At 37.6% G+C, this 14,755-nt stretch overlaps 1 protein-coding gene across 1 annotated transcript in view; it reads right to left on the bottom strand.

Moving 5' to 3' along the window:
- xpo4 (exportin 4) overlaps positions 1–14,755 on the bottom strand; it is a 71,593-nt gene that overhangs the window by 25,400 nt on the left and 31,438 nt on the right. Inside the window, exon 8 of the mRNA XM_079254491.1 lies at positions 5,882–6,039. Within this exon, the coding sequence (XP_079110617.1) occupies positions 5,882–6,039 (158 nt within the window). The remainder of the gene's footprint in view (positions 1–5,881; positions 6,040–14,755) is intronic.

The raw sequence follows: 14,755 nt of genomic DNA, 5'->3' as shown, positions 1-14,755 counted from the left end.
GCACATATCTCTTCATAATCTACAGGGAGTCACAGGTATCATAACAGCATTAGTTTATATTTGTTTTAAAAACTGTGTCATAGCCATTAACTAATCAGTCCAAATAGACACATGATACACATGGGGAGCAGGTCTGAATGACAGAAGCAGCATTTCTCTGGTCAATTAGAGGCCATCTAGGCAAAAACAGGTAGTGCTGTATTCTTAGAGCAATTCAATTCAACTATATTTATATAGCGTCAAATCATGGCAATGCCATCTCAAGACGCTTTACAGACAGAGAAGAAAATATAATGAAAGCCAATTCATAATAGCCTATATATGAGGAAACCAACAGATTGACTGGAAACCAGTGGAGGGATAAAAATAGGACTAATAGGGTCTCTTCTCTTCTTGAAGTCGTGGTCTGTAATGCAGCCGCTTTACTAGCTGCACTCGTACTGCAGCCTGCTACAATTACACAAAGCCAAAGTTTTCATTCAGGCAACAGGTAGATGATAAAACTGCCACTAATTGCCAGAAAATATACAAACTTTTTAACATTTACAAACTAAATTCCTGCCACTCAATTGCTTTGCGTGGACTCCTTTTTTTTTTTTTTTTTTTTTTTTTTAAATTAAATCACTGTCCAGTTTAACTAAGCTGGAAAAACAAAACAACGTCCAACAACAGATCACTGAAAAGACATTTGCTGAACTAATGTGACTGCAAGAATCTTTACAGCTGATTGTGTTAATTTTGAAAATCAATCCTGATAAAAAAAAACAAAACAAAAAAACTTTTATGATTCAGACATTACATTTGCTTGAGGTCATTTTCTCTTCCTTCCTTCTTACTTTTAGATACCAAATAAATGAAAACTGATTATATGTGCAGCTCCAGAAAAAACTACATCTGCTACAAAACAACAATGTAAAAGAAAATAATGTAGAAGAAACACAGACATCAAATGCTGTCTGTCCGTCCAAAACATGGACAAACTCTCTTAACCTTTAGATATCTGCTGTCTCATTCTGCTGATGAAAACAACACTAATCTCTTCCAAACCATCTTCGTCACCAGATGCAGGGTCAATAAATACACAGAGACACAGTCGCACACCTTTGCAAAGCTCAGCTGAAGATCACAAGCTGCTTCTGTTCACATAAACTCTGCTAGCGAGCAAGTAACACAGGAGACACAGATGGAGGGGACCTTTTGTCTCCACACGGCCCATAAACCCCAATTTAAATCCAAGCCAGTGAAATGACAGCAGCCATGAATACAGATTAAATTATAATCTAGTTAAATCTACAGTGACTCTGTGCAGCTACAGGGGCCCTGGTTAGCATGAAGGGCTTTTATTGAATTTGGAGGTGAAAACAGGCTGCAGGTTACTCTGCTAATGACATCTTTGAGATTTCCAGATAATTCAGCTGGACAAATGGTTTCAAACAAGAGCTCTGTTGTTTCTAATAGGAGCTCACGGCCATGAGTAAATTACAACTCTATAGGAGGTGGCAGGAAAAAGCTGGAATTAAAAGAACAGGTGGAGTATTGAAGGAAATTGGCTTTAAGCAGAACTTCAGGGATAAAAGCTGGTTTTGTGTCAACAGAAAAAAAATTAACTCAAACAAAAAATACTCACAAAAAGTTCAATTTTAAGGTGGAATTTATTGAAAATGTAAAACGCTCATGCGACGTTGATAATACAATGATATTATTGTGAATTGGTAATATCCTCATCTCAAATAATTTAATGGAACAAAAGCTAAGAGTGGTGGGTGAAGCACAACTTAAAGATGTTAACTTTTTATGTGTTTGGTGCCATCTCGATGTGATGATTTTAAAATGTGAACAATATGATGCAGACAACTAGTTAGATCCAAACTAATAGTCCAGAACAGCATGCTGTACAACAAACTCTTAAAACTTGTACATTTCCGTTCCAGAGTTTAGAGAAGGTTAAATATCATTTTAATATAATTATAATTCTATACAGAAAGCTAAACATCCCTTTCTTAATGGGAGTAATGTAGATTCAGATCACAGTTTCAAGTTGCTGACTGAGGTTTACCACAAAGTTTCTAACCACATCTTTGCTGCTCGCGGCCCTAGACCTGGTTATATACCTTTTTCCAATAATTTAGTTTAAACTGATTTTTGGAAAACTTCATCCATTGTCTGAAATACCATCTACATGGCATGTTACTTTGGGAAAATAACTATAATAATACATCATTTTTAGATGATGTATTATATGCCTTACATTTAAAGATTATTATTTAGATTTATGTGTTTTAGTCATTTATCTCTTCGACCATAGCCATTTGAACTTATTCTTTTACCTAAACTAGGTTGACATTTTCTCTTTATATTCCATTTTTTAAATAAACTAACTTCCAATACAATCTAAATATGTATTAATAATTTTGTTATGTTCCATAAAAACTAAAATAATTTTTACTATAAAGATGCAAAACTAACATAAAGAAAGCACAAAATGTGTCTGATTTCTTATATTTGCAACATGTCCCAGAAGGTTAAAGGCAGCATGAAGTGGGACAGCAGGTCTATCCTCTCCTAGTATAAATTCCACATCTTCCAGTTAATCCAAAATAACTTTTCACTGTTGAAACATCCTTGTTACTCTGTTAGAGTTCAGTTAATCTATAAATCCTGCATTATGGGAGCATTACTGACTGATGGGATAATCAGAACTGGATGGATGCAGGTAGTGACAGGCTGAAGCTGGAAACACGAACAGCCAACTATGATAAGATGGAGTTTAGTTTTGTCTTTCGTAAGAAGGACGTTTATGACAGAGAAGTGGGTCAGTCTATGTCAGGAAGTCACAATATCCGATTCTCAAAGAATTACTATGGCTAAAAAGACTTGAGAATAGAAGGGAAGGAAAATAAAAACCCAATCTTGGTATTTAATATTTTGATTTTATCAGAGAAGATCAAACAATGTTCTCATATGTGTATTAGCCAAGTTATCTGTCAGAGTCGAGCTTAGCTTTTTAAAGTTCAGGGTGATCTGAAATATTTGATGTTCAAACAATTTTAACTAATGAATTACTGAGTTTTTATTCGTCTTTACAAAATATCCGCATCACCTGCAGCAGTGATAATCACATTACTGTCATTTGATCTCGTCTGGAACTCAGACAACACACCTAAGTGTTTGTGCTTCTTTATAGAAAACCATGTCAGACCGCAGAGGGAGATGCCAAATGCGTTTTAATAGCCGTTTGGCAGTGCTTTCAGCTGGAGCGGAGAAACAGTCCACTTCAGTTTTATTACAGGGTCAGCCAGCTCTGTATTAGATTAGAAGACAACTGTTGATTGATACACAAAACACAACCAAACTCCATATTTACCAGTGTTCAAGTGGTCGCTAGTGTTGGTTTTAGTCCTCTATGACTGAAAACAGTATCTGTGTGAGAGACATAAGGGCATAATTTCATTTACTTCAGTAAAAATCTGGTTTTCGAGGCATCTGGGAAACATAAAACTCTGGTTACTCTATTTGTTATTAAACTGGAACACAGTTTCCCATGATAGAAAAGGGGCATTAAAACAAAGACTCAACAAGCAATTACTTCCTGTAAATAAAGCTGAAACGCTCCAGTATGAGTCACACCATTGTTGATGTTGGCAATCGACACTAGTTGAGTCTCTGAATTTAAGAAACATAAAATCCTTGGCAAACATCGAGGAGATAAACAGTTATCAAGTCTGTGTCTGAGACAACGCGGCGTATGCAGAGTGTGCTTTACTCATGGTAAACTTTCCACCTACGTTTGGTGTGTTTCACTTTGACTAATATATTTTTAAAATAATGCTGTTAGCAAGCGAAAAAGCAATTACAAGAAAATGGATGAAAAATAAGATGTTTATAATTGATAACTGGGTAGATGTGATGCATAACGTATATAAAATGGAAAAGTTAACTTTCTCTCTGGGCCTTGAGGTAGACAAATGTAAAAAAAAAATAAACAAGACAGTTAAGGGTACATAACACCAGTTAGGACAGATTTTATTAGAAGTCTATATCATCAGCATTAAAATACCCTAGTTCATGACCACAGTGGTTTAAATGTCATGTTGTTTGTATGCTTTTTTTCCTTATTATTGGGTCTTTGTTTTGTTTTTTTAAACTATAAGTAGTTAGTTGTATTATTTGTTATTTTACCTGCAACTACTGTGTCATGTTGGATCTGAATAATTAAAGGGAGAGAAAAGGGTGAAGAAGGAAGGGGGAAAACAAAAGGAATGCACAGTAAAAAGAAAAGAGTGAAAACGTACCACAGTGTCTCAGACGGAAACTGAATTTCTGTGGAAATGCTCAATAAAAAGACAACTGGAAAAAAAAAAAGGAAAGAAATCTACTTTGATAAAAAAACATGCACGATGCAGGTTTGCAACCTGCATTCATGAATCTGAGTCATCTTAAAGACCAAAAGCCATTTCTGAACAATGTATCTCCACATCTCCATCACATTTTGTGTTATTGTTGCAGATTTAATGAAGGTAATCAATAAGGAAAGGCTTCTGCCTAAAAGCTTGTGAGGCCGATGCTGTTTACCTGGCAAGTTTAAATGACTCTGGAAAGACTGTTTAAAGGTCTCAGCTGTCACAGTAGTGGAAATAAAAATAAAACAGAACTAAACTCAGTTAACTGTGGATATTAAGACTGACTGTCAAAAAAAACACTTCAACAAACACTGGAACCAGTCCTGAAAGACTCCATGGACTGCAGAGTCCATGACATGATACATCAGATTCATGAATACATATATAAATAAAAAAGAAACTGGTCCCACCATTAAAACAATGCAGAAAGCGTAATTATCACAGAGAAAGCCCAACTTGTCGTGCCACACTAAACACAGACAAGTTAGGATCTTAAACTGATGATGTAGTGATAAAAGTAAATCTATAAGTAGTAATGTTTAGGATCCAAACTGAACTAAAACCATTTCTAACAGCAACGGTCCACGTACACGGTGCAGGCAGTGGAGAGCACATTTCCTTAATAAATTAAGCAATCTGCCTTTTATGTTCATGTAAAGACACACTGTACACTTTTTCACGTTGCACGCTCATGCAGGCGAAAATAGCCGCGTGGCATAGAAAGGCTGTTCCCGCTGAACGTAACAAAACAGAACGGCAGGACCATGCAGCAGTGAAATAATCTCATTTTATCAATTCTCTAATGGCTCTGAAGAGACTTAAAACCGGTCCACAAGATCTACCACCCTGCAATTTTTAGATGCATCCCTCCTCCAACACACCTGAATCAAATGAATGGCTCATTATCAGGCCTCTGCAGAGCTGCATGACACGTGGATGAAGGAATTCAGCCATCTGAATAAAGTGTGTTTGAAAAGGAACGCATGTAAAACTTGCATGATAATAAGTGGAGGCTGAAAGTGGGCACCTTTGAGTTAAATTAGCAAAAGAGAGGAAAAAAAGAGCAGAAAAATCAGACAAATTCATCCTTTAGAGGTCATTAATTTTAAAACAATTATTAAAATAAATATTTAATACAATTCAAAGTGGTCACAACTAACCTATACTGGGATTTCTCAATAATCACTGTCCAAAAATATATCAAACTTGCTGCAACACACCATCTTGCCAAACCTGACAGAAATAGCAACCCTGAGAAAACAAACCAGCTTGTTGAGAGGACAGTGTGTGTGTGCGTGGTCTAAAAGGGGTAAAACATTTTTAAGCTGAGCGTCTTCTCAAACTGGAAGGTATAAAATGTACGAGTTAGAAAATTCCCGCTGCATCTTCTGTCAGTCACACTGCCTACTAATCCTGTATCTGGTGTGAAAACTGAACCAACACTGACAGACTCCACTTTTTCAGCACAATGAAACACTTACCCGTTTATCATGCTGAGCAGACCCTCCACCATGTGGGCCAGGTAAGACACCTGCGCGCTCTCATCGGGGAAGACGGGCCCATGCATGGAGGCTAACTGGGCCAGGCACTGAAGGGAGTCCTGGGCCATGTCCGAGTCCTCGCGAATCTTCCTGTGTACCTGAACAAGACAAACTGTTCCAGTTATCCCAGTCTGTGTTTAAGGAATCATAAGAAAGAAAGAGAAAAAAAAAAAAGGCAGAAAAATATTTTTCACTCTTCCGAGAGCTGATAAAAACTTTGTAAATTAAACTCAAATGTGTGAAACAACTCTGGTAAATCCAGTCTTTCTCCTTCTGCCTTTAAAAGGAATCAAAGTCAAGTTTTACCTGCTTAACTACAAAAAAATCTACCAGAAATTTTCATCAGGAATGAGAACAAAAACACAAACAGCATCTCAGAATCCTGCTGAATGTTTTCAGTCTTATAAGAGATGTACAAGTTACATCATTATTATTATAAATATCAAACAATAAGACTTTTCTTTATTTTCTCCGTAGGGCATTTATCATGAAAAATAAAGAAATTAGTCTTTGATGGCTACAATTAAAATTCTGGACTGCCTACTAAAATAAAATATTGTCTAATTCTTTCAATGCCAGGAAACGGCAACAGCAAATAATAAAAACTCCACCAAGCAGCTAATAAATAGCTTTTTTATCTTAACCACAGCATTGTTCTGAGCCCAGAAGGGGGAAGAATAAGAATAAATTGACAAATAAATCTTTTTAAAAAGTTGTGTTTTGGACCATAATTTAATGTCGGCTCAGGCCGAGTCTGTACTTTAGTTTCATTTATAGCCACGACAACTCCTCTCTCGCTCTTTTCGTCTCTATGTGGGGGTAGGGGGGTGCATTTGAGTTTACAGCTATCACTGTAAATAAAAACCTGCCAACAAAAGGTTCATAAATAACAGAATAAACAAGCAAAAAAATAATTGCACATTTTTTTCTGCAAGTTAGAACAACATATCTGGGTGAAGATAGATGACGATCTACTCTGCTGCTGATGGCAGCGAAACTGCATTCAGGCTGGTGTGTTAGCAGCTTTCCTGCTAGAGACGCCGTTCATCAAAAATCAGAACGTGCAGAATGTGCACCATCAGACCAAAGATCTTAAAGTGAGAAAAATACAATCAAATGTTCGGATGCACTGATTTAAAAACAACTAAAAATCATCATATTAGAGCTGATGGCTTTTTATGTCCAGAGTTTTTCCATACACACCTAAATCTAATTATTTAGATTTGTGGAGGAACAAAAAAATACATGTTCAACTATTAGCTTTCCATTAGTTGTATTTATTTAAATTAAGTATCTTCATCAGGATTTTCTTCACTGGTTTAAGAACCCAAACTGATGCAAGAACAGAAGCTGCAGAAATATCTTTAATATGGGGCCATTATGTGAACATACCACCGTCACATCACTGCCTGCTCAACCCAAGTCCTTTTTAAGCTAAATTTTATGGAGAAAAACATATGATTTTGCAAATCAATGACAAAAGAATTAATGAAAATGATCAATCATAGTTTAAGCTGTAGCAAGAGGTGAGTTACTATACCAAAGGTGATGTTATTTTATCTTTTTTTTGCAATTAAATGCAAAAAATTGCAACTATTTTTCCATGCAGGCTTTAAAACAATCCCTTGACTCCTGCAAATACTTTGCAATAAACATAATTTATGAAAAAAAATATTGTAGATTTAATCCCTTAAATGAAGTCACAACGTTAAATTCCTCCTTTGCTCTTGTGATATTTTAAACTTATCAATGACAGTTAATAATAAACTGGACTGCAGTGAAATACCACCTTGAAATAGAAAAGCTTGAAGCGAAGAATGCAAAGGTGAACCTGCCTCATCCTCCTGTCACCATGTTCAAAAAGCACATCCGCCTGTACCGAGCAGGATTAATACTCACTGGTATCAGAAACAACCCAGCAAACTCGAGGTGTGTTGAAACGTCCAACTGCGTGACCCTGGTCTCAGACGAACAATCACTGCGCTCGTCTGACCTCGCAGACAGCCTCAATCAAACCTGGAGAGGAAGGATCCGACTCCCGATGAGAAAGAGCTGCTTGATTCAGTCTCATCTCAGCTTTGAGCTGCCCTTCACTTGTGGGATTGGGAGCTTGATCCGTGCTGAGCTGTCACACTCCAAGCAGGAGAAGCAGCATTGTTGGTTGCAACTGGTAGCGGAAAGGTAGCAGCACTAATATCACAGTGAGGCATCACAGCAACATGTGTTTCCACTGACGGTGCTATGCAGACGTCTGGAGCGCAAATGCCTTCCTCCTTTGAGCTGTGGCTCTCTTTTCAGCCAGTCCAAGCCCTTTTCCTCTTTCTTCTTCTTTGCTTGTCTCTTGAACTGTCATCCTATCAAATCCAGAGTGAGTACCTCTTCACCGGCTCCCAACGCTCAAACCAACGAGTGGCACCATCGCAGAAGCAATCAAACTTTCAACCATCCTCCTTTTGCTGCTTTTTCTACCCTTTCCCCTCCTTTCAGATCCTCTCCATTTTTCCTCTTCCTCCCCTCCAGATTCCTTCTTTGCTGCCTCTACACACTCCTCCGCCCCTCTCCTCTCCTTCTGCTCCACAGCTGTGCTGCCCTGTTGGTCAGAAGCCACACTGCTGGGAAGAGATCTCAGATGCTAACATAGCATAGCCACCACAACGTATTCTTCAGTGCTGCTGCTCTCTTCCAGAGCGTGAAGTCATCCGCTGGAAGAGCTCAGCGAGGCGATGGGGGAGGAGGCGAGTGGGGGTAACTGGTGAGAGAGTGGGAAAGAAAGCAAGAGGGAGGGGTGGGAGAGCCACGCAAGGCCAACAGATTGAACAGCACGAGCTCTGAAAAAGCAGCTGCTTCAGCGAATGAGCCATACGATGCCAGTAATGCCAGTCGCCTTGAGTCTGACTATAGTTAGAGATACAGGGTGTGTGTGTGTGTGTGAGTGTGTGAGCATTTGAGAAAAGCAATCGATGAAAGTAGAGAGAATAAGATCCAACAATATAAAATGTTTTTGGTACACAGATGAAATTACTGCACATTTTACACACTGACGTATAAATGGACATAGTGTCAGTCAAGTGTTTGATGTTTTTCTTTATGACATCGTTAATAGGGCCATGACGATATGCTTTTGTCCCGATTGGATTGGTTTCCAATTTATTGGATGCAGATTCTATTTAAATTACGATTCTCGTAATTCTTTGATATTGCTGATTTTTGTAGACTAAAAACAAACAAAAAAGTACAAAACTGCTGCTATGATGCCCAAGAAGGCACGTAAATAGATAAATAAAAACAAAAATTACAAGGTTTATAATAGATTATTTGTATTTAAAGAAAAATATATAGATTTTTTTTTAACAAAAAAAAAAAAAAAAAGATTTTAAAATTTGAAGCAAAAAAATCCCAATATTCAATTCTGTTTCCCACCCCTAATTATTATGGTGCTTAATTCCGTGTTCTGCACTGTAACTTAATATGGGATCAAGCAGGTATGAGGAATCTGGTATTAAAAAGGTAAATTGCCTGTTACAAATGTCCTTCCTGCTATTTAAGGCGAAATAAGTAGAAAATGATAAATTCTTTATGGATTGAAGGAATTTAAAAGAAACTGCTTTGTGAACAACAAGAGGTGTAATTTATTTGGAGTTAAGCATGATGTCACACACCGTGTTTACCAGCCGGTCCAGCCGCAGGTTCATGTATGTTCATGTGAGTCGCCGCCTCTCTCCTCTCCAGCAGCCCTTCCTCCCTTTATATAAAAGGCTTCAGCAAGCGACCAATCGCACCACGTATTTTCAAATCAAAATGGTGGAGAAAGGAACAAAACGGTCATTTGAAGACAACGAGGATCCAACATCACCTTTAAGGAAACAATGTTGTTAGTAAAGAACACCTTGTATTTCCAAAGTGGGGAGCGCTACCACAGTTTGACTCGGAGCTAGCTCTCCTTCCACTGTAATGTTAGAAGTAACTTCCATATGTTCCACAAAATGATGATAATGATGTGTTTTTGCACTTTGCACGTTCATTTGCAGACGAGGCGAGTAAGAGGTGGTGGGAGGTGTGGCTCATACTTTGTTTTGGTCTAAAGGAAATGCTCAACAGCAAACTTTGAGTTGAAACAATTTTGCTTTTTGCAAACAGACATCCAAACTTTTGTCTTGCCAGTAGTTTTTCTTTGCTTCTAAAGCAGCTAAACTAGCTAATAATCTTTTAATGCAGTCTTAAGCAGGAGTTTTCCGGGCTTTGAGGGTTTTTCACTGTTTTCTGTGGACATTGGCTGCTTTTTCACTCATTTAGTCTAATCCTCTTACCGGACTCTGTCAGAAAAATGTGTTTTCTAGTTTAGTAAGCCACTTAACTCTGACTTATGAATCACTGAGACATAAAAGGGGGCAACTATTTCAAGTTGCTAAAATGCCAAAGATAACACAGAATAAAAATAATTTCTGCACTGTTGAGTTGATTCCCAAAGAGTCAAGTGTGGTAAAGTGTGCACAAAAAAAGGACAGCTGATAAAGTACCAGGCACAAAAAAACTACAGCAGATGAAAAGTATCTTAAGGTGATTTCTAAATCTAGAACCACCTTAATGTTGGACCAGAGAGATTGATCTGGACTTCATTTCATCCATCTATTGTTCGAAGATCCATCAAAAATGGTCTCCATAGAACGATGACTGTCAAAAAGCCATTCTTAAGGAATGGAGACTGGGATTAAACGCCAGTCAGAACTGGACTGAAAATCAGTGAAAGCAGGTCTTACAGAGTGATGAGTCCTCCACAGAACCCAGACCTCAACATTACTAAAGAAGTGGGATCATCTTGAACAGAACAAAAGGCCCAAGACATCCAAAAAAAACTTAACGGGAAAATCCTGAAAGAAACCTGGAGAAATATTCCTAAAGATGACTTAAAGCATGTTGCAATAAACAACCACACCTATTTCCCAGTTTCATGATGACATAAATTCTTGTGTCTACAGGTAAAAGTTGTAAAGGGCATTGAAAATCCAAACTGTCCCATTTTTATTTTTTTTTTGGAACCCCTCCATTGGGATTGCTATCTTACCAACCTGATCCAAAAGGGTTGAGTTTGACAAAAAGCCATCAGCTGATTGGTCAAGAGAGTAATGACTTCATGTACAACTTGACACGAAGCTCCAACAGCACCATGTAATTTTTGTTGTTCGATATCAAGGAAAAAACAAATGTCCAACCTCTCCAGACTTACACAGCTGAAGCATCTATCGATGCCGGGTAAGGGTATGACGGCTGTGGAAACACAACAGAGGATTTACCAAACGGCTCCAAACTGTCTTGTACTGACCCAGACCCATTGGTGGAAATGGAGGGAAATTTGGCTCAAGACTATCGATCCACTTTTTGGGAGTTCTGATACAGATATCTGAAATTTGAATATCTCCAGATACCGATATTTGCCGATACCAAATCTGTTTATGTGAACATTATTGTAACTATGATTATTATTGCTGTTATAACTGTAAGATTTCATTAAGTTGTAATAAATTACAAATCCTTTCTGAAGTTACCTCACAAACACAAATATAATACCATTACAGATTTAACAATTTCAGCAAGTTTTATTTTAATTTGGCACATTTTACCGAAATACAACTATAAATGTGTGGTTTTGAAACAAAGATCTGGCTTTTAATGTCACAAAAAATGTCACATTTTAACATTCATGGCATTTATCTCTTTTAAAATATGTCAGAAGCATGTCATCAAAACACATCTGCGCTAGCTTGATTGGTGCAGTATCGGTACACTTTTATTAAAACCAGGTACGAGTACACATGCTTGGTATTGAGTCCGATACCAATACTGGTATCGGGCTCAATGTTAAACTCAAGCGCACTGTGCACTGCTTGTCAAAAAGAAAAACATACTTATCAGGAGCCATCTAAAGATGGAAGCTCTTACATTCTGACTTTTCTCAGCAAATGATTCATCACTCAATCCGTACAATAATCATCCTACTATAAGTGGAGGTGGTGCTACTGTACCTGGACCAACAAAGAAAATCTTGTCTACATGTACTGAGCTGTACCATACCGTGCAACAGAAAAAAAACAATCTGGCTTTTTTTTTTTTTTTTAGCTCAATGCAAACCAAAAATATAGGCACAAAACCTCAGCTTCACCACCGTCTGGACTTCACAGCTAAACTCGGTCCAACAGAAAGCCGAGCGCCCAATGTGAATCTATAGATGTTTTCACACATGCACTGAAGACTCACATTTTCCACGAGTTGGAGAGACTGCTTGGAAAAAAAGAAAAAACAATGTTCATGTAAGAGGCCAAAAGATGAGAACTGTGCTTGCATGTGAGATGATAAGACCAAGTTTATTTGAAAAATGGCTCAAGGGAAAAAAAAAGGCAGATCATAACCAGAGTAATGAAAAGATACGCAATCTCAGACTTCAGAGGGGAGGGCTCAATCCAAGTCTTTTAATACAGTATTAGAGGTTTATCCTAAAGATTGCTCAACTTTTCCCTTGGTACTTTTTTTTTTTTTTTAAAAAACAAGTTGCTGAGAGGATCTAAAATTGAGGCCAAATGGGGGTATTTAGATTTGCTCCTGGCTTTATTTCCAGCTGTATTAAATGGCATGTACATGTGTATCAAAATGTTCAGTAGAGCTAAGAATAAAACTAGGAAGAAAGGTGATGAAGGACAGAACCAGTTCAGAAAAGATGGATTGAGGAAATGAGGAAGAACAGTATACAATGAGGTCAGAGGAAGATGGAACAGATGCAGGAGGAGAAAGAAGATGAAGCTGTAAAAGAAAAATGAGCAGAGAGCGAGAGGTAGGGAGAGTGAGGAACGATATTTATAGGAGGACTCTCTCAGATTAGATTACTATCAGCCTGCAGGCCTCTGCTGCAGCCTCATTAAGCCGGACACAACACACTTATTGTGTTTAGGTAGTAAACATCTGTCCCTGAAAACGTTTTTGTATTTATCACAGCAATGTACAGAATAGAGTAAAACATCAAGAAAATGAAGTTCTTACTTTGCCCAATGGCAAGATGATAACACAATTCTGGTATGATGCAGCACTAGTGAAAACCTGTTGCATCTTCAAGATTTTCTGCTGACCTGGTTTGGATGGCCTGTTGCTTTAAGGATTTGTGCAGGTAATTCTGCCATTTTATAACATCTGTTATGATGAATACCCATGCCGGTAGGAGGGTTTACGAGTTTTTATTGAATTCCAGAGGAGATGCACCAGATGGAGGGGATGAAATGAAGAAGGAAGCTTACAATACTTCTCTCTGAGGTTATTGTGGGAAACATGTCACCAATGGCAAATGAAACTCAACCAGATTAGAGGACTGATGAAGACACAGATACCGATTTGGGAATGAACTTCTGTTCATTTCATCCATTTGTAGCGGAAGGGAACATATCCAGATTGCAATGTACAGACATTCAGACTGACAGGCTGGTAGAGGCGACAATACACTGTTAAATCCTTGAAATGTTACAGGAAAGGAGAATTTTTCCACTTGGAAACTGAACTACTGCATGTTTCGGCATTGTTTTCTTTAAATCAGTCAAAAGTTTGTACACACTTTCCCACTGGATTTAATGGAAAGGTGTATCCAGACTTTTGACTATATTTTATATATATATATATATATATATATATATATGAATAAATATATAGTCATAATAAAAAATAAAAGGAACAGTAAGTAACCGCCTGTAGATCTGAACGATAAATATTTCATTTTTTATATATATATATATATATATATATATATATATATATATATATATATATATATATATAATATTTCATTTTACGTCTGATTTTAATGTATCTCAACCCCATCTACAACTAGATTAGTTGAAACAGATTTATCTAAATAACTATTAACTATTTCTCTTTATTAGAAAAAAGGAGTAAAACATGCTCCTAAATTTGATGCAATATTTTGTCAAAGCTACTGTTAAAACACTTCAACTGACCTCATCTTGATCCCATATGGAACATGAGGGCGTATGGAGAAAGTCATTTGGCATCCCATAATTTATTACTGAATTATATCCAGAGATTTTGGTCTGCAGCTTCGTATCTTTTGATAATCACAAAACAGCTTAGAGATGTTAATACAAGATTATAGGATGTTTAGGAACCTGGTCACCCAAAATGATTCTTTTCACAGAAGAGTTTTCAATAAAAATGTGAACATGTGTGTTTATTCTAGCAGGATGGATGGCTTCGTCTGCTTCATTGAACTCTGTATTAGGGTGTGGATGTGAGCTTCCATCGTCTCTGCACCGTTCATGTGTCTTGTCGAATGAACGTAATGACATTACCCAGAAGCAGCTAACCATATCACTGCCCTGGTGCGCTGCTTCTGAAGGCAATCAGGACATGAAGCTGCTTTCTAGCCACTCTGAGAAGAGCTGAACTAAAAAAAACTACCCCCCCTTCAGTCGCTGATCACAGGGCAGAGTAGTTTTATTCTGCAGGAGGAATAAATAGGGTCTCCTTCCTTTTCAATCTCCAACAGACCATTCATCCCCTAACCTCTCCAACCCCCCTGAAAATTACATCCACAATTCAACCCCTCTCCAAATTCTATTTGTCTGCTCCATCTTTTCTTCACCTCCCCTATAAAAATTTATACCTCCTTTCATTCCTGCACCTTGATTCATTCGCTCCTTGTTTCTCCTCATTTCACTCCTCCTCCCTAGTGTTTTTCTTTCCTCGGTTTCCCTCCCCTCATCTCTCAATCTATCACCCCCTTTCCTGAAACTAGAGCCATAACTGCCACTAGCTGAAGTG

The sequence above is a fragment of the Telmatherina bonti genome, assembly GCF_933228915.1.
Source record: "Telmatherina bonti genome assembly, chromosome: 15".
Taxonomy (NCBI): Eukaryota; Metazoa; Chordata; class Actinopteri; order Atheriniformes; family Telmatherinidae; genus Telmatherina; species Telmatherina bonti.
Note: the sequence above shows the minus strand (reverse complement) of the source record. Positions and strands in the feature narration are given on the sequence as shown.